Here is a 23,157-nt window from a genome sequence, read left to right as displayed (position 1 = left end):
GCAGCCCGCACCTCCCTGCTGGGAGGCCACCTGGGCACAGGAGGGAGGAGGAGGCCTTTTCTGGCTAGCTGCTCCCTAAAAGCCAGCTCAGTCTCCCCAAGCTGCCTCCCACAGCTTCCCCAAAGACTCAAAACCTGGGGGATAATCTGCATGACACAGAGAGCGGCATGGCCCTGAGGCCCACCAGCAGCTCGGGAGGGCAGACACACTGATGGGGAGACTCCTTCCTCCCCCTGAGCTTGTTCCCAGCCTGTTGTGGCTGAAGCTGAAACCTCCCAACCCTACTCCCCAGGGACGCAGCATCCCAGCTGGCTGCAGGGCAGCCTCCTGGCCAGGAGCAGAGCAGCATCACTTACGATAGCGCTGATCCCTTCTCCTCCCTCAGGGACTTTGGGAAAGGCATCATAGATTGAAGACACATAAGTTATCACAGACTTCTCATCTGGAGACGCGACGTCCACGTCTGGCAAAGAGGAAGAAGAAGAGCCATGAGAGGCAGGAGCAGGCAGAGAGCTCGGCTCTCCCCAGCCCAGCCGCTCTCGCTGGCCGCTCACCTTCAGCGTCCAGCAGCCGCGTCACCCCCAGCCGCTCTGCGATCTCAAAGGCTTGCTCCAGGTTCTCCCGGTTACTCTGGATCTGCACCCGCTCCATGTCCACCAAATCTGGCCTGCAAAACACACAGCAGAGTCCTGACGCCCAGGGCAGAGCACCCCAGACAGGCACTGCTGCCCCAAGGGGCTCACACCAAGTCCCTGTCCCAGCCGGTGGTTCCCCAAGGGACATTGGGCTGCAGCACCCCCAGCCCACCCCCATGGGGAAGCAGAGCAGAGTGGCACGGGAAGGCAGCGCTATTTCCAGCTACCAGAGGATGCTTTCCCATGTAAAACACTGCTGCACTCCCTACTCTGGTTTAAAAGCTTTTTTTTGCCTCCCTCTCCAGCCATGCTGAAGATGGCTTTTCTTGCAACCTGACGTATTTGTGGCTTTTTCTGAGCGCCCACCCCTCAGCTCCCTGGCAGAGGAGATGGTTTCAAGGTAAAAGAGACCCTGCAAGCCTCACTTGCATCTCAGGAGGACCCCAGCCCTTCCTCCCACCCTCCTCCTCTCCACCGCTCCTCTCTGCCCACCTGTATCTGTGGATGAGTGCGTTGAACATCTTCCCGTCGCTCCAGCACGAGGAGAAGTTGGTGCACTTCACACCAATGTACCCTGCGGTCACCTTCTGCGTCCACAGGAGCAGCTTCTCCTTGGCCGACATGTCCCCCGACTCCCCGCTGATGTAGATGTCGGAGATCTGCAAGGAGGCAGAGCCGCGGGGTGAGGCGGGAGGAGGGAAGGCTCCACCAGGCGCCTCCAGCTCCTAGGGGCTGGAACCAGACCTGTAGCTGCCAGGAAAACCAGGGTGAAACTCTTGGTCTGCCACGTGGGAGAGGGGCCTGGAGCTGGTGGACTCGGGGAAGGACTGCCAGAGCCACAGGGACGTGCCAGGGTGCTGTGTGGTTCGGGCAGAGCAGAGCCCCCGGCACCGGGGAGGCACAGCCACTGGGTTTGGCAGGGGACGGGGTGCTGCCGGCTGTATGCAGCCTGGTCCCATAGATTTGGTCCCCGGCACCAAACCCTGGCTGCCCACCGGTGCCACCAAGCTCACCAGTGCTGCTCCTCTGCCCAGAGCCCACTGCCAAGGAGCAGGACCCAGCGCTAGGGGTGTTGGAGGAGAACTGGGGAGCACAGGTCTGCCGCTGCCTCCTGCAGCCAGCGGAGCTGCTCGGGGCACGGCCACCAGGGGCACGGCCACCAGCTTGAGCCCAGGGGCAGAGGGAAGAAGGGAGAAGGCTGCCATGTCCTTGCTCTGCCTTGCCATGGCTGGAGTCACAGGTGCCGGGGTACTGGGACCCAATTTTTGGGTACCAGGACCCCCTTTCCCAACAAAAGGGACCGACCATCACAGACTCCTTCCAGAAGCACAGCACTGGCTGCGAACCCCAGACTCGCACGTGACGAAACGCACGTGTCCCCGCATGCCAGAATATTTCTGATTGACACAGCTTTTTCCTCACCCATCCCCCCAGCTCCCCAATTAGCAGAATTACCTCGCCTTAATTGCGGAGCAGACAAAGGGGGGGGGGGTGAGCTGCACATACTTCCAGGGTGCTGTGGAACCGTAACCATAACCGGCTGCTCGCTCGCTGGGTTCCTTCTCCCAGCTCTGCCAGGAGCAGCAGGACCCAGCCCTGTCCGCAGCCACACTGGGCCCCTCAGAGCCCCTCTACCTCCATCCCCGACAAATCCCTTTGCTCGGTTCTCCCAAGACAGAAGCTGGGGAAAACCTCGGCTGCGTCCTGCAGGAGCACAGCCTCCTCCTGCCTGCCCGCTGTAATTGGTATGCTGCAGCTCACCTCCCTCCGAGCCTGCTCCGCTGTCACGCACAGAACCGCTCTTTGTCAGCGCTGTCAGCACCGCCGTTAACTCTTCCAGACCCAGGCAGGGCTCCCCGGGGACAGCACCGCAGGGCTTGTGGTGGGTGACGTGCCGGGGCCCCCACGTGTGCCCGCAGTAGGGACCCACAGCTCCCCGCCGGCTCTCCCCAAACCCGACCATCCGCGTGCTCTGCATGGGCTCGCCTGCTCTGCTGTCCACCAGGGAGGCTCCTGGCTGCACCAGCTCAAGCAATTCCTTATTTCAGTCCCTCAGCAGCAGGGTTATCCAGCTGCCTTTCCCCGAGGGCGTCCTTGCCGGAGACCCTCCTGGAGCTGCTTACGGAGGCGCAGGATGCGGCACCAGCTCCACCCTCCTTTCTTCCCACGTCTGTGTCAGGACAAAGATTTAGGAAGCAGCAGTGAGGAGGGACAGGTAACACCTGGAACCTGGGGCCAGCTCCTCCTCAACCTTTCCAGCATCAGCCTCCTCCATCATGCAACTGGTGGCTGGCAGCTGAGGTCCAAAGCGTGGCTGCGACAACGGTCCGAACACAGCCAAGGTACTGGGGCTTACGGCCCCTTCCTGGCGCTTCCAAACACTCACTTGTCCCCGGGGTGGGACGAACTTGGCCCAGCCCAAGCGCAGATTCACCCAGCCCTGTGATCCCCTAAAGAGCAACCTCCAACAGCAGGAACAGACTCCAAAGACAAGCACAGCATCAGCTCCTCCTCTTGGATACCCTCCTCAGAAGAGGCAAATAATCCATTTTCCTTTCCAAGCAACTCTGCCACCTTTCACCTGTCTCTCTAAAAGCATCTTCGAAGCAGCCCCCAGCACCCTGTCCCTGAGCACAGAAGGGGCTCATCCTGCCCGCAGCATGGTGCTGGACCCAGCAGGGTCCCACCTGGAGAGCTCGTCCTGCTCCCAGCTGCTCCTGCCAGCTTCTGCTGCACCTCTGCCAGGACACAGCACGAGAACAAACCCAGGGGACACGTCTCATGTTCCCCAGCCCCGGCACCATCTCTTCCCACCCATGCTGACCACAGGCAGGCTCTCCAGGTGGTCACCCAGCCACCCAAAGCCAGAGTGGGGTAAGGGCAGGTGACAGCCCTGCCTCACGTCCGAGTGAGCAGCCCTGAGAGCAGCGAGCTCCAGCAAGCAAATCGCCCACGGCAAAAGGAATGGCACCAAGAGTCCAAGCACCCACTGCCCCGCACCCACCGGCTCTGGCTGCCCATGATGGGAGCTAAGGACAGGACGGGCTGGTCCCCAGGGTGCCCCCTGCTCCCCTTGCCCAACATCTCCGGGCTCTGTGTAAATGAGACCCAGTGGAGATGCTCGGAGAGGGAGAGGCTCTGCTGAGCTTCCCTTCCTGCAGCAGCTTCACCCCACCCAACCCCAGCACAAGGCTGCACCTTGTGCTCAGGGCTCAGGGCCCCCTGCAGAGATCACCATTCCCAGGGACTGCAAGGACCTGGGGTCTGCTGAGCCGGACCCCCACACACTCCCCAAAAAGGAGGCAATGGTAACCACAGACACTGACCATTCCTCTGTCCGTCCTTGAGCTCCCCATCTGAGCCCGGCCCTGGGCAGCGGGCATGTGTCTGCCTTCAGGAGGAGATGCCAGGGTCCCACCAGCTCCAGCACTCTTGGCCGGGTCGCTGCCATACCCCGAGGAGCAGCGCGCTGTGCCGCCAAAGGAGGACTCACTGCGGGAGGCCGGCAGCCTGTGCCCATCGCCTTGCCCGGCCTGGTACAATGGCAACCCCAGTGCCTTCCCCACACTGGGGTTTTCCAGCTGATCCACCATGGGGGACGGCGTAGACAGCTCCGAAATGGTGCCTGGCTCCGCAGCAGAGGTGCAGGTCCATGCAGCGCTCCAACTTTGCTCGCCGCTGTCTCCTCTCCCCCAGGTCCCCGGGGTGCCGCTGGCTCCCAGCTCCTGGCTCTCCGCTGGCTCCCCTCCAGACATGGAGTTTGCTGGGGACAGCAGCCCCTCCGTGTGGCTCCAGAGGCCATCGGTGCCCTGTCGCAGAGGCAGGAGCACGGCCCTGCTGCTGCCCGTGCCGCTGCGCTGCAGCTGGACCAGGCAGCTCACCGCCTTCTCGCAGCCCTGCTCAGCGGGGTTCTCCAGCAGCCGGGCGATGACGGTCGTGCCCTCCTCCGGGGAATCCCCCGCCACCTCCGCACCTCGTCGCCGCGGCTCCAGCACCAGGTGAGCTTTCTGAACTTCCCCCTGAAACCTCTCCTTCACCTGCACGATGCACCCCAGGCCGGGCCCCACCCCCGGCAGCAGAGCCCCTCGGTGCCGGCTCCCGGCAGGATCCTCTCCGCCCTCCTGCCGCGGGGCTGCCTCCAACTTCAGAGCCTCGTCGTCCTCAGCCACGTCCATGGCCGGCTGGTCCTCCTCCGCGGCCACTGCTGGCACCGCTCTCTTCTTCCCCCTCCGCCTCCGTTTGAAACGGACCCTTTTTTTGGGGGGCAGGGGAGCCTTTCCGGCAGCCTTTTCTTTCGGCTCTTTAACGCAGCCCAGAGAATTCCCCATCTCCTCGGTGCAGAAAGCGCCGGCAATAATGCAGCGAAGCTGGCTGCCGGCTGCTTCCGAATAAATCCCGGTCTCGGCTTCATCGGCTCAGCCGCACGTTTTACACCACGCAGCGCTGCGCACTGCCCCCCGCATCCGCGCCCGCCCGCCAGCCCCGCCGCTGCTCCAGACAGCCATCTTACAGCCTGGGAGCTGCAACAAGACAAATTCAAAGCATCTCACTGCAGTTCAGAAATCACTTGACCTAAAAGCAGACAGGGACCGGATTGGCTGCAGCTCCCTCTCTCCAAATATGAGGTAATTGGAGCACTGCCCTCGCCAACACAAACAGAGAGCAGGAACCAGACGGAAAAACGGGGAAAGGGGAGGGAGAGGCTGGGAGGGGTGGGGAGAGAAGGGAAAAAAAAATGAAAACGGGAAGGTTGGCAAAGGTAGCATAAAGGAAGGGGTGGGAAAGAAATAGGAAAAAAGCAGGGAGGAGCCAGAGCAGCTCTGCATGCACGCGGATGGGGACGGGGATGCGGAGCCCAGCAGCACAGAAGCCCCCCAGCTCCCGTGGGGTGTTTCCGAGGGCATGTTCACACCAGCTGTGATTGCTCCCTAATTCCTAAATCCCAAGAACCCCAAGAGCCCACCTCACGTGCCCACCCCCCCGGCCAGGCTCCTCTGCCTCCAGGCACCGAGGGGCAGCACGGGCGGGCACGTGTCAGGGTGCCCTGGGGACCCTTCGGGGAGCGGCGGGCTCTGGTACCAACAGGCTATGAGAGCAGCCCACGCCCCAAGGGGGCATTAAAGCCCCCCAGGGCAGGGCTCCGGTGCAAGGAGCACGCAGCACCCTAAGAGCAGAGAAACACGTGCCAGCAGCAGGGATGAGACAGCAAACAGGCAGGAGATAAAGATGTGGGGCCCAAACCTGATGTCAGCCACTATTGAGGGGTCACCCTCAATAAGGAGGGACCCACAGACACCGAGAGCCCTGTGACAAGGGGGCAGCTCCGCGCTGGCACCGTCCCACCCCAAACTGCCAAACTGCCCCCCAGGGCTCTGCTCGCTCTGCCGGCTGCAGCACCGGGATATGGGAGATTAAGAGGCTCACAATGGAGCTGCAGCCCTAGAAAAAATCTGGCTCGTATGGCGGGGGGCCGTGCCCAGATGCGCAGGCTCAGTGCTGCCAGCTCCCCCATCGCCCCAGTGGCAGCGTCCCCTCCCTCTGGGGCCAGTAGGGGACCCGGGGGCTGACCCACATGGGGACCCGGGCAGCTCCTCCTTTGGCCCCGCTCTCCCACACACTCGCAGGGCATCACAGACCAGGGCACAGCTGCCCAGGTGTCGGGGAAGGGAGGGCTCGACACCCCCAGCAGACGTGACCGGGACTCATCAGCACCACGACCCTGCTCCTTCTGGGGGCCACAATGCGGGCAGCTGTCCCCAGCTCCTCCCTGTTAGCAGGGACACTGCCGTCCACCAGAAATGCTCCATCATCAGAAAAGGCACCTGCTGACAGCCACGTCCTCTGAGTGCACCAGCCCTGACCCTCTGCAACAGCCAAACATGCCCTCACTCCAAAAGCCAAAAGCCGTCATGTTTTTAGAAGTAACGACCAGTACTGGCGGCCCAGCCAAGGCAGCAGCTCCCCGGCGGACTGCACACTCATCCTCTGAAAATGAAAAGCTTCCTTAAGAGGTCTCAAAGCCAGCACTAGTCTCGCCTGGGAGATGCCAGTGAGGACACGTCAGGCAGCCATGACACAGCGGTCCCGGTCCCGTGCCTCGCCACCTCCCAGCACACCACGAGCGGGCCCCACAGGGGGAGCAGGGCACCAGCAGCCCCAGCTCCACAGGGAGGAGCCCGCAGGGGGCAACTGGGCACCAACCACCAGCGTGCGGCCGTCAGCCTCCTCCCACAGCCCCAGCCTTGCTCCTCTGACACCACTGCACGCAGCGAGACCCGGGATGTGCCTGCAACATGTGGGTAATTAGCCAGCTCCACCTGGAGAATTTGAGGCTATTAAAGACACAAAAGGTTGTTTTGCAAGAACATCCGTAATAGCCAGTTGCTGGAGATGGTCCCTGGCAGGGTCAGGCAGTTTCTCCCATCCCTGCACTGCGCTGTTGTCACTCAGCTGACATTTTCCATCCCGATGAAGGACCCCGTGGCCCGAGGCCACCTCAAGACTGCCAGCACCTGCGGGGTGGCAACCCCTGCATGGCCACAAGCTCGTCCTGTTCCCACCAGCCCCCTCCGAACTTGCTCTTCTCTGGAGGCTTCAGCTGAGCAAACAGCTCCCGCCAACCCCCTCGGTGCCAAGCAGGAGGCCGCAGCACACAGCCCATCATTAATGATTTAATTATGGAAATGATGAGAAAAGGGAGCTGCTGTTCTCCAGCACTGGTCTCCATGACGCTGCCATGTACACGAGTCCCCCACCCTGATGGGCGTGCAGGCATTGCCACAAAACACGCGTGTAAGGACAGACAGACACCACACGTGTCTGGGCAGACAGACGCCAGGGCCCCAGGGATACAGCACACCCCCCACCGGCCCCATGTCCCCCAGCAGAAAGCACTCGCAGCCTACCTGGAAGTGGAGGATAATCGTCCATATGAGCCCCAGGGTGAGCTTGGGGTTGCCGTCTGTAATGTCGTCATTGCGGATGTTCACCAATTTCACCTGAAAGAGAAGCAAAATGGTCAAAATCCCGTATCAGCCATCCTGGTGATGAGCGTGGTGGGACCGTCCCCAACCAGGCTGCCCCCAGACCCCCAGGCGCTCAGAGGGGCACAGCCCCCCCAGCCCCCGCTCTGTCCCTAGGCTGGCCAAAGGGGCAGAGGAGCAAGAAAACGAGGCCACTCGGTGCCTCTGCTCCACCAGCGGCAGAAGGAAGGATTTTTCACGGCCCTCGCCTGCTCTGGTCGGGCAGCCAGAAGTGCTTTACCAGCACTTAACGCTTTATTTCAGTTCACGTGGAGAAGTGCCTCGTCCCCAGAGCCCTGAAGCACTAGTGCATAATTTAATAGCTACAGACCACAAAGCATGGTTAAAAGAGGACAGCCAGGCTTTATTAACTCCCTCTTGGGTTCAAAACCAAGCTGCTAATCAACCCGCCCTAACAAAGGCAGATAACCCGGCTCTGCCCTCACCAGGATCCACCAAAGGTCCATGTCCCAGCAGGCTCCAGACTGCATGGCTCTGGAGCTGTTCTTTCCCTCTGCTTTGCTCCGGGAGTGTTTTAAAATCAGGCAGTCCCCAGGCAGCACGGAGATCACTGCGGCACTGGGTGCACGAGCCCCGGCACTCCCAGGGACCAGCTGCAGTGCTGTCCCTGTCCTGCTGCTGCCCACCTCGGGCTCCTCGTCCGTCCCCAGCCCGTGGAGCCCCTGTTGCCCACCTCGGCCACAACCACTGGCAGCACTGGCCAGGGTGAGGCATCCCGGCAAGCCCTCGGCCACCAGGCCATCGGGCTTCAAAGAAGAAGCGTTTAATCCAAGTGGAGAAACAAGCTCCCCAGATCCCCCGGCAAAATGTCTCTATCGAGGGGCTGGGGAGGAAGGTGGGGGCTGGAAATGCCTCACCCTCCCTGGAGCAGGGCATGTGCGCAAATGTATTCGGTGCCCTCGGGCCAGCAGAGAGAAAAACCTCTGCTTTGGCAGGAATTGGTACAATTTATCATCGCCTCCACATAGCTGGGAAACATCGTGCGAGGAACCTGACAGAACAGGCAGAACAAGAGAGCCGGCCCCAGGGGCTGCGGGGGCTTCGCATGTAGAAGGAACAAGTCTGGGGACCTGCCCACTGCTGCGGGGTGAGACCTGCCCGGGAGGCTCTGCAGTGTCCCACGGGCACTCCAGGACCAACACCTCCTGAAGCCTGGGACAGGACACCACGTCTGCGTGGCCATGGAGAGGCAGTACCGCATGGCAGCACCATGGTCTGAGTGGGGAGGCTGCGGCCACGCGGAGCCGAGCAGGAGGCAGCTGCCCACGGACATGCCCCTGACACCGGTGGGAGATGCCTCAGCTGCATGCCCCCGCTGCGGGGACCTGCTGAGGAGCTGCAGGTGAGGCTCAGGGGGCATCTGCCCTGTCCAGAAGGGCAGCCCGATTTCTCAGTTTGAAACTCGTTATTTTGCACTGCACACACAGTTCTGCAACACCTGCAAGGGAAAGTCCCTCTACAGAGCTGTCATCAGCCAGCACCTCTGGGACATGCACTCCCAGCACTGGCAGATGCTGCTTCTACAGCCTTCCTGAGCCACAGCCAGGAGAGGGAGTCCCCGGCCATCCCGCTCTGCTCCTGCAACAGCTTAAATCCCCAGGTAACCATCGTGCTCCCGCGCAGCCCTTACCTGCCGTTGCTTCAGGAAATCCAGGGCGATCTGCACGTTCTGCAGCCTGTGGAAACGCATCCGGCCCTTCTCTCGTGGCTGCAAAACAGAAGCAGTGGCTGCAGAGCGGGCTGGCCGGGCGGCGGGGCTGGGACGCAGCACCCCATGGGCACAGCCCCACACTGCACACCCCACATGCGCTGTGGACCCGACGCCGTGAGGCCACCCTGCGCTCAGCGTGCTCCTGTGACCCCGTGCACAACACACTGCTCCCTTTCCTTGTTCTGCAGGCGAAAAAAAGTCATCGCTATACAAGGTCCTGCTGCAAGAGGGAAAAAGCCCACGGTGGGGCATGGAGCTGGGAAGACCCTGAGCCCTCGCTGTCCTTGGGGTGAACAAAGAGCTCCACCAAGACCCCAAGTCCCTGCGCCAAGGCTCTGAGCTGCTCCCAGCACCAGGCATGACCACCTCAGAGGCTTCATGGCAGGGACCGGCTGCGGGTCCCCACCAACGGCAGAGAGACCCCAGCCCAGCAGCAGCCCCGAGGGGAGGTGTGAGCTCGGCCTCTCCCATGTGTGAGCAGGGGCTGCTGCTCCAGATGCTGCCTTTGAACCGCTGGGGAGAAATGTGGTGCCCTCAGCTGCTGAGTTCTGGCCCAGGAGGGAGCGGAGCAGGGCTGGGTGCACAGCACCTCCCTGTGCAAGCCCGGGCAGCCCAGATGGGCACTGGGGCTGCCCTGAAGCTGCAGAAGGGGGGATCGGTGCCCTAACCCTGAGCTAGGCCTCACCAAGAGGTGTCCCCAGGGTGCTCCGAGCAGCGAGGACACCACAAGTGTCCTTTCATCCCCAGTGGTAGGGGAAGAACCATCCCTGCAAGAGGAACGCCTCAGGGGATGCGGAGGGCTGGGGCTCAGCAGGAAGGTGCTGCACCCCCAGCTCCTGCCCAGCTCCCAAGAAGCAGCAGGGGACACTGCACCAGGAAACCACTATCCAGAGCACGGGGGCAGAAAATCCCTCTTCTCTTCCTCCTTGGTGAGGGGATGGGACCTGCCCGTCCACTGCTGGCACGATCGGGCCCCTGTAGGGCAAACCCTTGGCTTTGTTCTCATCTCCACTCGCATGCACGGGGCCGCTGGTCGTGACCCGGACCCCACCATCACCCCAGCCCGCTCCTCACAGCCGAGGCGCGACGGTGCCGGTGCCCGGCGTGTCTCCATGCAGTGCAGGGGTTAGCAGACATCACGGCACGCTGTGGGTCGAGCAGGCAGGGCCCCAGCTGGGGCCCGCGGTGCCCACGGGCGCGTGCAGGACCCGTCCCCCCGGCTGTCAGTAGGACTCATGCTCTCACACTGAGCGGGTTGCGTGCCCTGCCTGCGAGCCGGCATTGCCATGCAGGCGCAGATAATCCAGGCAAGGCTAGCGCAGCTCCGTGAGGCCCATCGGGTCCGCAGGCCTGGCACAGCTCTGTTTGCTCGAGCTCACAGACAGGCGACTGCCCTGACGGAGCATTGGCAAAGAGCAGGGGGGATTGATCAAACACCCCGCTAGTGCTCAGGTGAGGGGAAGGTCGGAGCCCCACTGGGTTGCACTGGACTATCTGCCGGCACTCCAGTGTCAGCCGGGGGTTTGCTGCATCCTGGATGGACCCAACCTACTTCTTCATCATCATCTTCCTCCTCCTCCCGCTCTTCGCTGCTTGCACGGCACCAGGCCGGCGCTTTCACCAGACGAAGGCTCCTCTGAGCTGGCGGCTCTATTTGCTAACGAGCACAGCATGGACAGCACGATGGGAGGGTGACACACAGGGAGACAGAATGGAAACCAAAATGCAAGACCCAGGTAAAGGAAAACCAAAGAGAAACACGTGCCCTGGCGAGGCTCCTCGCTGGCTCTCCTGGACACCATGGGCTCCACCGCAACCCCCTGTGCTGCTCAAGGGGCTCAGGCAGGGAAACATCCCCGTGGCTTTGAAGCCAAAATGAAGAGAAAGAGGCTGTCTGGATCCCAGGCAGCTCCATCCAATTCTACAGCCCCCACAGCATCAAATTTGGCATCTCAGAAGGGTAACGGAGTGAGTTAACAGATCTCTGCCCAGATCCTATTTTAGGGGAAGACTAAAACAGTTCCTGCTGTGCTACGCTGTTGCACCAATAACTCGCAGTAAATGTGACAGTCTGCGAAGGAGGAGAAGGAAGGGGGATTCTACGATGCTCAAGATGCAAGAAAAGAGGTCTGCACATCAGACAGCTCCTGGGAGCTGCAAACCCAGATTGTGGGGCAGCGGAGGGCAGTGTGGCTTCTACCAACTCTGGGCCGAAGTGCTGGACATGCTGTCACAGAAACAATTTTAGTCAAATCCATTATTATCTGGTATTTTAAAGACATAGTGAAATCTGGAAAGCGAGGGCGTGTATAAGCCCTCCCAAAAAGAGGGCTCTGCCCAAGGCACCACAACCCAGCGGCTTTAAATAATCACACGCTTTGGTGGTATCCAGGAAACCAGCACGAGGAACATGGGTTCGAGTGAAAATAAATGAAATAAATAACAAAATGACACACATTTGAAAACAAAACTATGGCAGAAGAAATGACTGCTGACTGCTGCACTGGAGCAGGAGGGCGGATGGAGGGAGAGGAGCGGGGCTGGGCAGCAGCTCCGGCACCCCACGGCGCAGACTTACCAGCTTCACACCCGACAGCACCTCCAGCAGCGAGATCAGGTTGTGGCCGTCCCGCAGGTCTTCGTACAGGTCGTTGATGTGCTTGCGCACCTGCGAGGGGCAGGGAGGGAAGGAACACCCTCAGGGCTCCGCTCGCCGGCTGCTGGACTTGCGGCAGCGGAGGAGGAGGGCAGCAGAGTTTGCAAGCAGACATCTCTCAACAAAACACGAGCGTTTAAATCGGTTATTCCAAAATTATCGCTAAGGAAACCAGCCTCCGCTTTCCAAAATGACCTGGCATGAGCTGCTGCCAATTTCAGATGCATGAACAGATCCCCATTAAACCATCCGCACTCCAGGCGGTACCGTAGTATCACACGAATCCTGAGGTGTCTCCCAGGGCACGCGGCTCCACTGAAGGGCTGCGGATGTTTTGGGAGGAGCACAGCTGCGGAGCGCGAGCAGCTTCTGGCACAGGCAAGGCTGGAAACACCAAGCCCCTGGACCTGCTCATCCCCCAGCAAACCCAGACCTCACCCCAGTGCTTTGCGCACCTGAGAAGTCCCAGATGTTTCCACACCGCAGCCTAAAGCCCAATTTTCCCCCCACCCTTCATTTGTGAGATTTAGAAAGTAGCTGAAAGGCTGACACACAGAGCTGGCTGAAAAGTAAACCTGACACCTCTAATGCCCAAGCTACTCTTCTTTATTATTATTTTTTGCCAATAGAGAATGAGTTTGGCAGTTAGCCAAGCAAAGCGCCTTGCAGCACACTGTTAAACCCGCTCAGCAGTGAGTATCTCCCTCCCGCTCCAGCTGCCAGAGGGAGGCTGGGACACGGGCGCAGCAGAGCCCACCACAACAGGACCGGGAGCAGCAGGACGAGCAGCGCATGAGCCTCGAGTTACAGCGAGGGCTGCGAGGCCAACGTACCAAAAGGGCTGCGCTGCGGTGTCACAGTGCCCTCCAAAGGCACCGACACAGGTCCGTTGCAGCCCACTCTGCTCCGAGTACAGACACGTTTTGAACGCTCAACACCAGCGCAAAAATTCCCAGATTAGAAACCAGGCATTGACCTGCCTGTCCTGAGCCAGGATCGACAGACAGAGAGACAGGCAGACATTTAACCCGTGAGACAATAAAACACGCGACTCTTACCTTCATCAAGTGTTTATTGACCCATTTAGTGAAGGTTTTCTTTTGGACTCTGTCCCGTTCATCTGTTGAAAGAACACAAAGGCAGCTCCCGGTCAGTATTTTTCGTGCACAAGCTCAAATGACTTCCAAATGAGGGGAAGAGACAGAGGAATCGCTGCCAGTGCCAGGACTGCTGGACAGATCCTGCCCCCGTGCTGGGAACAGAGGCTGCTTGTTCGTGGGGTACGTGGATGGGGCCACTCGCCTGGCACCACAGCCTGGCTCCAGCACGGGAACAGAAAATGGGCCAGGGCTGTGCCTGGCCAGCCCACAATTCATGCATTAGATTTGGGGGAAAAGTTTGTTTAAATAAAAGTAGCACAGAGCATTACAGAGGGGACACCTGTGCCTCCCTTTCTTCCCTGGCGAGGCAGCATGAGGAGGAAGAGGAGGCTCGCCGACCCCCTGTGCATTGGGATGGGTGTCCCCCTCCACTGCGTGTCCCTGGAAGGCTTTGACACATTACATAAAACCCACAGATACCCCTTAAAAGGCCACAATACGTGCAATTAGCAGCTTATACTTCAGCTGTATTTTTGGTTCATTGGATTCCCAGGATTTAACGTTTATTTCCGTCCCGTTTATTTCCATCCCGCAGCTCAGCCGAGTTCTGCCCATCCGGGTCACCTGGCCCCACGGGACAGGGGGGCACCGTCCCCGGAGGTCCCATGCAGCCCCCATACCCCCCAGGGCTCTTCCCATAGGGGATGGGACAGGAGATTTGTGCTGACACCGAACAGCCCTGGGGAGCTGCCAGCAGGCTTTGTCCTGCCCGTTCTCGGTGGAAAAACAACGCAAGAGACAAAGCAAACGAGGCAAAAGGAGAGGACACGGGGCAGGGCTGCCCTGGGGCCGTGCAGCACCCACCGCCTCCTCCTTGCGCCTGGGCAGCTGCGGGGTTCAGCGTAATCCCACAGCCAGCCCCGTACCAAATGGGATTGCCTGCTTTTAACAACATAATCTTGGAGAAGAGACAGCGCCTTGGTGCTGAGCCGGTGCCTTGGTGCTGAGCCAGCGCTGTGGTGTGCTGGAGCAGGATCCCATGGTGCAGAATGCAGGGGCTGCCCCAGAGCAACCCCCTGCAGCCCCTGGAGAACAGGGATGTTGGCAGAAGCCCATCCCGGTTCCTGGGAAGGGGATCGCATCTGCTGAGGGGTTCTGTGCTCCGCTGGGCATCAGCTGGAGCTCTGAGCAGGGAAACGCACCGCTCCCATCGCTCTGGACCAGTCTGGTCCAGCCCGGCACAGCAAAGTGAAAGGCGGTGAAATTCCTCTCTCCCTCAGCCAAGGGGCATTCCGGAGCCCAGCCCAAGCTCCTGGAGCCCTGCCCCGTCCAGATGCAGGCTGTGCCAGGGAGAAAGTGCCAAAGGACACAACCCAAGACATCCCTCTGACACCATGGTTTCCCACACAGAAGAACCTCTTGCTTCTGTTTTAAAAACAAACAAAGAGAAGATGCAAGAGAGGGGAGAGAACCAGCATCTCACTCTCTCAGATCCCCCCCGGCACCAGCCCGGGTACCCCTCCGTGTGCTGCACGTGCTGCTGCACCGCCCCATGTCCCCGTCCCCAGTACCCAGCGGTGCCTGCGCCCTGGGAGGAGCCACGGCCCCACTCCTGGGGCCTCTCACAGCCCTGCGAAAACCTGGCCACGTCTCACCTTCATGCAGGTGAAGGTACACCCCGGTGTTCCCACCCACCCACCACCCCGCGGCTTCCCCCACCCAAAGCACAGAGCAGAACCCGCAGCACATCACGGGCACATCACAGGCAAAGCTGTCCACACCTCCCCCTTGCGATGCACCATCCCCTGGCCGAAGTGAGGATCCAGGTGCCAAAACCCACCCCCTCGCTCTGCAAACCCCCAGGCTCTCGCCTGGGCAGGGTTCCCCCGAGGGGCGGCCACGCCACGGCGCTGCCGCCTGGCACCGCTGCACGCCGCCTGCAGTGGGAAGCCACGTCACCGCCACGCGCCTTTGGGGACTTCTCCTCCACCCACCCCCCAGAGCCATGGCACTGGGTCTCTTCCTGACCCCGGCGTTAATTCGGGGTGGATGAGGTTCGAGTCGGCTCTAACCGTGACGCAGAGCCCGCGGCACGATGCCGGCCACCGAGCTGGGAAGCGCCTGGCGGGTACTAACCCATGCAGCACATCCGGCACACCATGCGCGCGCTCAGCCACCTCTCCTCCCCGTACAGGCGCTGCGTTTCCATCTCCTGTGTCTGGGCTGGGGGGCGCTGGGTCCCGGCAGCTTGGCGACCACCTCCCTGCTCCAAGGGATGGGTTGGGAAGGGTCTTCTGGCAGCACCTCCTGTCCCGCCGGCCGAGGCAGTGCAGTGGGTGACGGCTCGGCTGCAGCTCCTCCCACAGCACCACTTCCTACAGCCTCTGCCCCCCGCTCGGGGCCTGGCCGCCCTTCCTCCAGGGCATCGCCACAAACCCTCTGCGATGCCAGCGGCCACCTCACACTTCCTCTGGTCCTCGTGCCCCACGGGGCCGTGTGCCTCTCTGGATGCAGCCAGCCGAGTGGCCGCAGGCACCAGGGAGAAGAGTTTGCCTCCAGAGGAGCGGGTGAGCTCGCCCAGCACGGTGGCACTGTGTGTCCCTGGCCCTGACAGCCACCCGATACTCGCAGAGCTGTGCAGAAGGCTCCCTGCAGATTTCAGCCGCTCCCCCACGAAGTGGTGGGGAAGGAAGGGCAGTGCCCCCACCAGCAGTTCCAGCCAGGAGCAGGAGGTGTTGCAGAGCGCGGCGCAGCTCCTGGTGGCGACACGGGGCAGCAGAAGTGCTGGGGCACGGGTCAGAGCCACACCAGGAGCACCCGCGGAGCTGGGCACGGCCCCGCAGACAGGCTCCGGGCTTGTTTCTCTCCCTCTTGTTTTCCAGTTAATTGCACCAGCCACGGGGCCGGGGCCAGGACAGACAATGACGGGCTTTTTTCCTCGCTCACGCCTGCCAGCCAGAAGCTTCTTCACAAATAATTCCCTGGGTCCGAAGTACCGAAGCTGGGTCCCAAATGCTCCGGCTGCAGGCTGCAGTCCTGCTCGGTATGCGGGGAGATAACGGGGGCCTCCTTTATCGCCACTTCTCTTCCTTTTCTTCTAAATATAATCCCGTGGCAGACCTCCTGGTCCAAGCCCTGCCGCCCTGGCCAGGGAGGCGAGCGGAGCCAGCTCGCGGCCGGGGGAAGGCAGGAGTGCAGCGCCCCGGTGCATGGCAGGGGGCACACGGGGACGGGGATGTGTCACCGAGCCCTGCGCAGAATGTCTGGGGCAGGCTGGGAGGTGCCCGCAGGCCTGCAGCACCTTGGCACGCTCGCCCTTCCCATCTGGCGCAGAATTTATGTTTTCTCCCTTTTTTTGCCCTGTCTCCCCCCCCCCTCCAGGTGGTTCCTGGGCTCTAACTAGGTTACACACACCCCACACCGCGCTACCGTCTGAGCTAATAATGCACGGCTGCTGCTTGCTAACAGCATTAAGGCGCTGCGAGCTTATCTCTCACCGGCTAATCTTTCCAGAGTCACCCTGATAAGCAACCTGTTGCAACCCCCCCTCCCGGCTTCCCTCCGTCCTGTGCCATCTTGCAGGGGGTTGCTGGCCCCAGTGGCCCTGGCCCTGGCCACCAGTAGCCCCCAGCACCAGCCCTGCCTGGGGCCATGCAGGGGACGCGGGCAGTGCCCAGGTGACGAGGCCGACCCTGGCACCATGGGGCTCCCACCCCTGTGTGCAGCGCATGGAGCGGTGCCGGGTGTCAGCGGCCCAGGGAACGGCTCCAGCAAACGGTGCCCCTGCTGCTGCAGCTGCCATCAGGCACTAGCGAGAACCAAAATCCTTAATTACACATGCCCGTGCCACTTCCATTTGATGGTTTTCAGCACGTCTGATGCCTTCGGAGCTGCACAGACGCGTTCAGCTGCGATGCGCTTTCATGTTGCTGCTTTCCCGAGACAGGTGAGGCTTGGAAAGAGACAACCACGCGGCAAGCCCAGCCGCAGCGCAGCCGAGCCTCAGCACCGTGCTTCCCAGCAGCTGCTCCCGCTGCGAGGCTGAGCACCTCGGCTGCTGCACCCGGGGCAGTGCGAGCCCTCACCGGAGGGCAGAGGCAGCCAAGGAATGGAGCCATGCACCAAAGGGGTTTTCACGCCTCTGTTGGTCCCCTGAGCAAACCAGTGAGAGCTGGGCAATGGGCAAAGCCACCCTGCCCGACATCTGGTCACAGGCAGCCCAAAACAGGGCACCAGCTGAGTATGGGGAGGAAAACTTCCACTGGGCATCCCTTCGGCAGACCCCTCACCATGGCACCGCCGCCCTGTGCAGGCATTTCCCCCCCCGTCTGCTCGCGGCAGCCCCATCCTGGCAGCCCGCCTGTCCGCACAGTTCCCGACGTGCCCGGCCGGCGCTGCCGCTCCCCCGCCTCGCCTCCAGCGCTGCGGCCCTGCGCGCCTGTCGGGTGCCATCGCCGTCTGCTGCCTCCCTGCTTGAGGCATGGCAAAGCCCCATCCCAGCCCGGGCAGGGCAGGGCAGGGGGGTTCAGCACGGGAGGAAGGTGAGGGTCTGCCACGTCCTGCACGGGCTCCTCAGATCCTGCTCGAATAAAGCCTGGGAACAGCTCCCAGCTTTCTGCCCCGCTTGCAGCTCCCTGCTAAAGCCAAGGAGCACAGGACACACCAGACCGGGTCCCGTGGATCGCAGAGGTCCTGGGGACAGCTCCGCATCACGGCTCTGCATTAGATCACCCAGCCAGGTGTGGGGCAAAGGCGGTTTTTGTTCCACACCAGTGTTTAGAAACAAACCTGAAAGTTTTGAAGCAAACTACTTTCGCTACAAACACCTTCAAGGCAAAAAAAGAAAGGGAATGCACTTTTTTTTTTCCTTTTAATGTGGTACTTTCAAGATGCGGAATATGCAGAAAACCTGACTGGCTCGGGAACATGAGGTATTTAAAATGTGCTGGCTGCCAACTCGAGGGCTGACATAATCCATCATGACAGCAGAGCTAATTGGACAGGATCTACAGAGCCTTTCGAAAGCAGGAGCAGAGACAGCACGTGACTCAGCCCGGAGGAACGCACCAGATACCTGCGGTGGAAAACCAGCCAGCACCATCCAGCACCCAGATATTTAACGAGGCCGACACCTGAGCAGCGGTGACGCAGCGGAGAGCCGATGCCGCCCGCGGCTGCATGGCGCAGCCGGCCGAGCATGCAGCAGTTACGTGCGTGCCAAAAGCTGCCGCAGGACGAGCCCCGTCCTCCGGGATGTCGGGAGAGGTCGAGGCAGCGCCTGCAGGGAGGGTGTCATCTCACCCTGCCGAGAGGAGTAAGGAAGGAAAACATGGATTGAGTGGTCTCGCTGCTCCCGACACCTGCGCCCATGCTTGCCAAAAGGAACAGGTTTCTGTCCTGCGAAGCAGCAGGGTCAGCGCATTACAGGGGGACGAGGGCCAGGAGGGGATGGCAGCTCCACGAAGAGGCCAGAAGATCCCAAGACAGAGCTGGGATGAGCCCAGCGCTCACCTCATCCCCTGAGGCAGCCCTGGCACCAAGACGAAGCGGACGGGGACAGCGGGTCCATGGCAGAAACCGCCACAGGGCTGCGCTGGGTGGGTAACAGGGCACGCTGCTGCCCCGCAGCCCGCTTGTGCAACTCGGCTGTGCTTGGGGAGGCCTCAACAGATCTGTCCTGGCAGCGCTGGGGGGGAAGGAAGGATCGCCTGCCACCAGTGTTATCTGGGGAAAAGGCCCAGCAGATCCCTGCCAGTTGCCCAGGCTCATCCGTCCGCTCCTGCACATGGGAGAAGCGAAAGGAGGGGGGAACCCAGCCCTGCACTGGGGCACGGGGGAAGCCAGGCAAACCGACAGATCCCAGGAGGGAGACATCAGGACAGAGAAGGCGCTGGTTAGTCCTTATCTGGCCCTGGACAAGGCCTGCCCTGTAACGAACCCTCTGGGTCCTCGTGATGCGGTCACACACAATCCCTATTTTGGGAAACTGAGGCAGGGTCAATCCAGCTGCTCCGCGAGCCACTGCCAAGGCCCGAGCAGCTCCAGGCAACGTCTCAGCCACGGCCCTCACTGCCGCTGTGGGTTTCTGCGGGTTTCTGAGGGTTTCTGCGGTAAGCGAGACGCTGTTGTCGCTGCAAGCGGTCGCGGTGACGTTGGCCCGGGGAGAGGACGGCCTGGCGGCACAACCAGCACCACGTGCGCTGGGCTCGCGCTGAGACAAAAAGCAGCCTCATCCCCAGCGAGGCCCCTGCACCGAGATCCTCCCCCCACGGGGCCCGGCAGCCCCCCCCAGCGCTTACACCGGGAGGGGAAAGACCAAGTTTAGGCACCGCTAACCCTGCCCTCCCCGGGGCCTCCTCCCTCCTCCCGGCAGCCACGTCTGTCCGTCCGTCCGTCCCTCCCGCGCTGGGCCCCGACCCTGCCCCACGCCAGCCATCTTAGCGCCTGTCCCCTACCTGCCCCGCTCCGGCTCCTCCAGTACAGGACGCCGGCGATGCCCAGGACGTGGCTCAGGATGAAAGCGGCGGGCGGCAGATAGGAGCTCTCTGAAAGCGGCATCGTCCCCTACTCCCTGCCCGTCTGCCTCCGTCCCGTCGCTGCACGCCTGTCCCCAAACTTCTTGCTCCAGAGGCAGCTGCGGTGCAAGCTCGGCATCGCTGGCGGGGACGCGGGGAGGCAGAGCCGCTGCCGGCACACGCTGCAAAACTTCCTGCCCGCGCCGCGCCGGCACCTCCGCTCCAGCTGGCCGTGGCCCCGGAGCTGGCAGGGCGCGGGGACGGCGGGGATTTTGGAGCTCAGGGTGGGGGTAGAGGAGAAAGTGAGCGGCAGGCCGACTCAAACATCTTTCCTGCGTGTTCACGCGGTCAAACTTTGCCCCCCCTCCCCTCCTCCTTCCAAGGGGAGAGACGTCATCTCCTGAATTTCCATTCCCAGCCCCGCTGGAAGGCCGGCTGTGGCTCCGCGGAGCAGGGGGCTCTCCGTGGGACGGCCGCAGCAAAACAGCCGGCCCCAAACACGGGGCTGGGGCTGAGGGGGAGCAGCTGGGAGACACGGGGCTCACGGGTGGCGTGCCGGCAGCTCGGGGCACCCGGCTGCGTGCCGGCAGTGCCAGCATGTCCCAGGGGAGCACCAGTCTGGCTGTAGGAAATCCTCTCCCCAGCAGCAAAGGTGAAAGCGGACGAAGCCAGATTTAGGCTTTGTTTGTTCTTCCTCACCGTTACTGGAAGTTTAACAAAAGCTCGTCGGCTTTTCCCACTCCTCGAGCCGTGTCTCATTACAGAGGCAGCAGGGCAAAAGGCCTGGAAACACACTGCAACAGCATGGCAACGCTTTCTTTTTTTATGATAAATTAATTTCTGGGACTCCTCTGCAGCCGGTGGGCCAGGGGCAGGAAGGGCTTTTTGCACATCTGTGGGGAAACACCAGCAGAAGGCTCTCTAAAGACAAAGGTTTCCCCCATGCCTCCTGAGGCTGAGGCCCCCCGCTGCTCCAGGGTTGCTGTCTGCAGTGACCCAGCTCCTGCTTTAACTGGGGAGTGACCGAGGGGCCCCTGCCCAGGCTCTCCCCCACCCGCAGGCTCACCCTGCTCCCTGTCCCTCCCCGCACCCCGTTATTCTTGCAGCCAGTATTTGGGCAAGTCCCCGGGGGCCACCAGCACTGCCAGCCCCTGCATGGTGACGCTCTGCAGTCTGACGGGGCTAATTAACGGCCCCGTAGGGTCGCACCGCCCGCACAGGCGTTGTTCTGGTGGTTTCACCCACGGAGCCGCACGCCCTGCTGCCACACAGCCGTTACGGCCCGGCCCCTCGGCACCGTGACTGTGCTGAGCAGGCGGGGGGGCCCGGCCCAAGGCTCGGTTTTGCTCTCAGAGCTCCTCGTGCACCAGTCCTGCCGCCAGCCCCCAGTGGTTTGCCTCGCTCCTTGGTTGGGTGGGGAGTTACTCAGAATTTAGCGCTGGGTTTCTGCCTTCACCGTGGCTTCCAAGAAGCACCAAGCTACCAGCAGCTCGCCCCGCTGAAGGCTCCTTGCAGCGAAGGGGAAAGCCCCGCTTCCGATGCACAACAGCCGCGCCCCGGAAAGCTGCAAAACCACAGCCTGGCTCAGGCCTTGGCAGGAGCCTGGCGATGGGTTTGTGCGCAGCCAGCACCACCCCAGTTGCACCAGACCCCGAAACCCCAGCACGTTGGAGGCACCCTACAAGCACCCAGCAGGGCCGTGGCTCCCGCTCCGCCCAGACACCCGCAGAGATTGTCGGTGCACATACACACCCAGAGCCGCTCCCCCAGCCCCACAGCCACAAGCACAGCCAGGCCCACAGAGAAAAATGTCACAAGTAAATTGTGATAGACCCAAACACGCCTGCACACACGGCTTTGCTAAAACCGAGCCCATCACTGCCCTGGGGAAATCTCAGCCACAGCTGTGGAGCGGGGCCGTCCTGCACCAGGTACCTGCAGCTCCCCGCAGCCACGCGGGCTAATAAGAGGGGCAAGGGGGAATAAAGAGGATTACCCCAGGGCTCAGCGTTGTGGCAACGTGTTTTCCACAGCTCTGGCCCTGCCCGACTTAAAAACATTCCAGCATAGCTTTCATCTAAAGCAATCTGCTTTCTGTTAAGGCCAGGGGAGCGCTGCAGGAGCCGTGAGCTGCCCGGCAGCGCTCGCCCGCAGCAGCCGTTCCCAGCGGCGCGAGGCCACCATAAATAGCAAGCAGCGAGCGCGGGGCAGCTCGAGCCCTGTGAGGCCGGCGTCTGCTGCTGCTGGTGGCAGGGCCATGACGTGTCCAAGGCTCTCGGGGAAAGGCCCTGAGGCAGGAGCTGGTTTTCCCCTTCCTCCTTGCCCCATCCACGGGGTCGCACCCTGCTCCTCACCAAGCGCCCCACAACACTCACCGAGCGCTTCCAGCTGCTGCAGCCCCACACACCCCCCAGGGAGGGGATGCAGCTGGACGAGCCCTCTGGCAAAGAAAACTATTCAAATATATGTATTTTGTTTTAGGAAGACAAAGGTTAGGGGGTCGCTTTGGTAGACACCAGTAAACCTGCAGCTATCACGGCACCAGCACAGGGAGCACAGGGGCAGGCGGAGGGGATGTGGGAAGGGGGCAGCTGCTGTGGGAGCAGCAAGTGGCAGCTCCCAGGGCCAGGGACGAGGCCACACAAAAAGCCAGCACCAGAGCTTGGCCATGCCCTGAGGATCTGTGCCCAGGGCCCCCCCAGCACCAGGACCGGGGGGCACCGTCAACCCCACGGTCGGCTGAGGACAGAATCGCGCTTCATTCCACTCAATTTAACGCCGGTTTCCCCCTTTTTCCTTTTAATGCTCCTTTTAATGGCCTGCTCTTGGCATGAGCAATTCCTCGAAGCTATTTCTTGCTGCGGCAGGAAGCCGAGAGCGGCTGTAATTCACCCGGCTGCAGGAGGTGGGAGATGCGGGGAGCAGACGGCTGCCGCGATGGTTTCGGGGCAGACTGGTGGGGGTTCGGGGGGCCCCAGAAGGCCCCGGCAGGCACCGCACCCTGTGCTCGGCCGGGGGCAGCGGCACGAGGCCACCCCCAGCCATGGAAACGGCCCTGCACACACAAAACACCCGCGGCTAATTTTAGTTCCTTGCAAGGCGGCTCTTCCAGTTATGACTGTCGCCTCGGCCTGAAAAGGAAACGGGTGGGGAGAGCGTGCATCTCCCGGGCCCAGGAATCCGGGCCGGGGGGGGCCGTGCCCCGCCCTCCCCACTCTGCAGACACCCCCGTGCTTTAAGGGGGTGCCCGTGCTGCACCCCGCAGCCCCACGCGTTATTCCCCTTTCGCTCCACCAAGCACCACGCAGCCTGGCTCTGCCCTGCAGCGGCGCGCCAGATCCCCAGCTACTGGCTTTCCTCCCGCGCTCCCATCCCAGACATCTGCAAAGCATTGGCCAGAAGTCTAAAAATAAGGTGACCCCCCCCCCGTTTGAACACAAAACGTCTTCATGCGGATGCTGCGAGGTGGGTCCCGTCCTGCCCCCCAGGGGGCACAG

The 23,157-nt window shown here is 61.8% G+C and overlaps 2 protein-coding genes across 14 annotated transcripts in view; one reads left to right on the top strand and one right to left on the bottom strand.

The window, feature by feature from the left end:
- HMGCL (3-hydroxy-3-methylglutaryl-CoA lyase) overlaps positions 1–19,907 on the top strand; it is a 350,359-nt gene extending 330,452 nt beyond the window's left edge. Inside the window, exons 10-11 of the mRNA XM_035345817.1 lie at positions 6,187–6,195; positions 19,892–19,907. The gene's annotated coding sequence lies outside the window, so the exon portion shown is untranslated. The remainder of the gene's footprint in view (positions 1–6,186; positions 6,196–19,891) is intronic.
- The window catches only part of MACF1 (microtubule actin crosslinking factor 1), a 141,943-nt gene that overhangs the window by 94,898 nt on the left and 23,888 nt on the right, over positions 1–23,157 (bottom strand). For 6 of the 13 annotated variants that reach the window (XM_035345796.1, XM_035345791.1, XM_035345790.1 and 3 more), the window contains exons 2-8: positions 13,104–13,165; positions 11,968–12,057; positions 9,309–9,386; positions 7,541–7,633; positions 1,128–1,294; positions 555–667; positions 357–463 (exon numbers count right to left, since the gene is read on the bottom strand). In XM_035345796.1, the coding sequence (XP_035201687.1) occupies positions 357–463; positions 555–667; positions 1,128–1,294; positions 7,541–7,633; positions 9,309–9,386; positions 11,968–12,057; positions 13,104–13,165 (710 nt within the window). Of the gene's footprint in view, positions 1–356; positions 464–554; positions 668–1,127; positions 1,295–3,961; positions 5,071–7,540; positions 7,634–9,308; positions 9,387–10,941; positions 11,047–11,967; positions 12,058–13,103; positions 13,166–23,157 lie in introns of those variants that run through there. The other 7 variants (XM_035345783.1, XM_035345785.1, XM_035345784.1 and 4 more) reach the window with 4 other exon arrangements.

Source organism: Oxyura jamaicensis, chromosome 23, assembly GCF_011077185.1.
Source record: "Oxyura jamaicensis isolate SHBP4307 breed ruddy duck chromosome 23, BPBGC_Ojam_1.0, whole genome shotgun sequence".
Lineage (NCBI taxonomy): Eukaryota > Metazoa > Chordata > Aves > Anseriformes > Anatidae > Oxyura > Oxyura jamaicensis.
The sequence above is the reverse complement of the archived record's forward strand: the minus strand, read 5'-3'. Positions and strand labels throughout refer to the sequence as shown.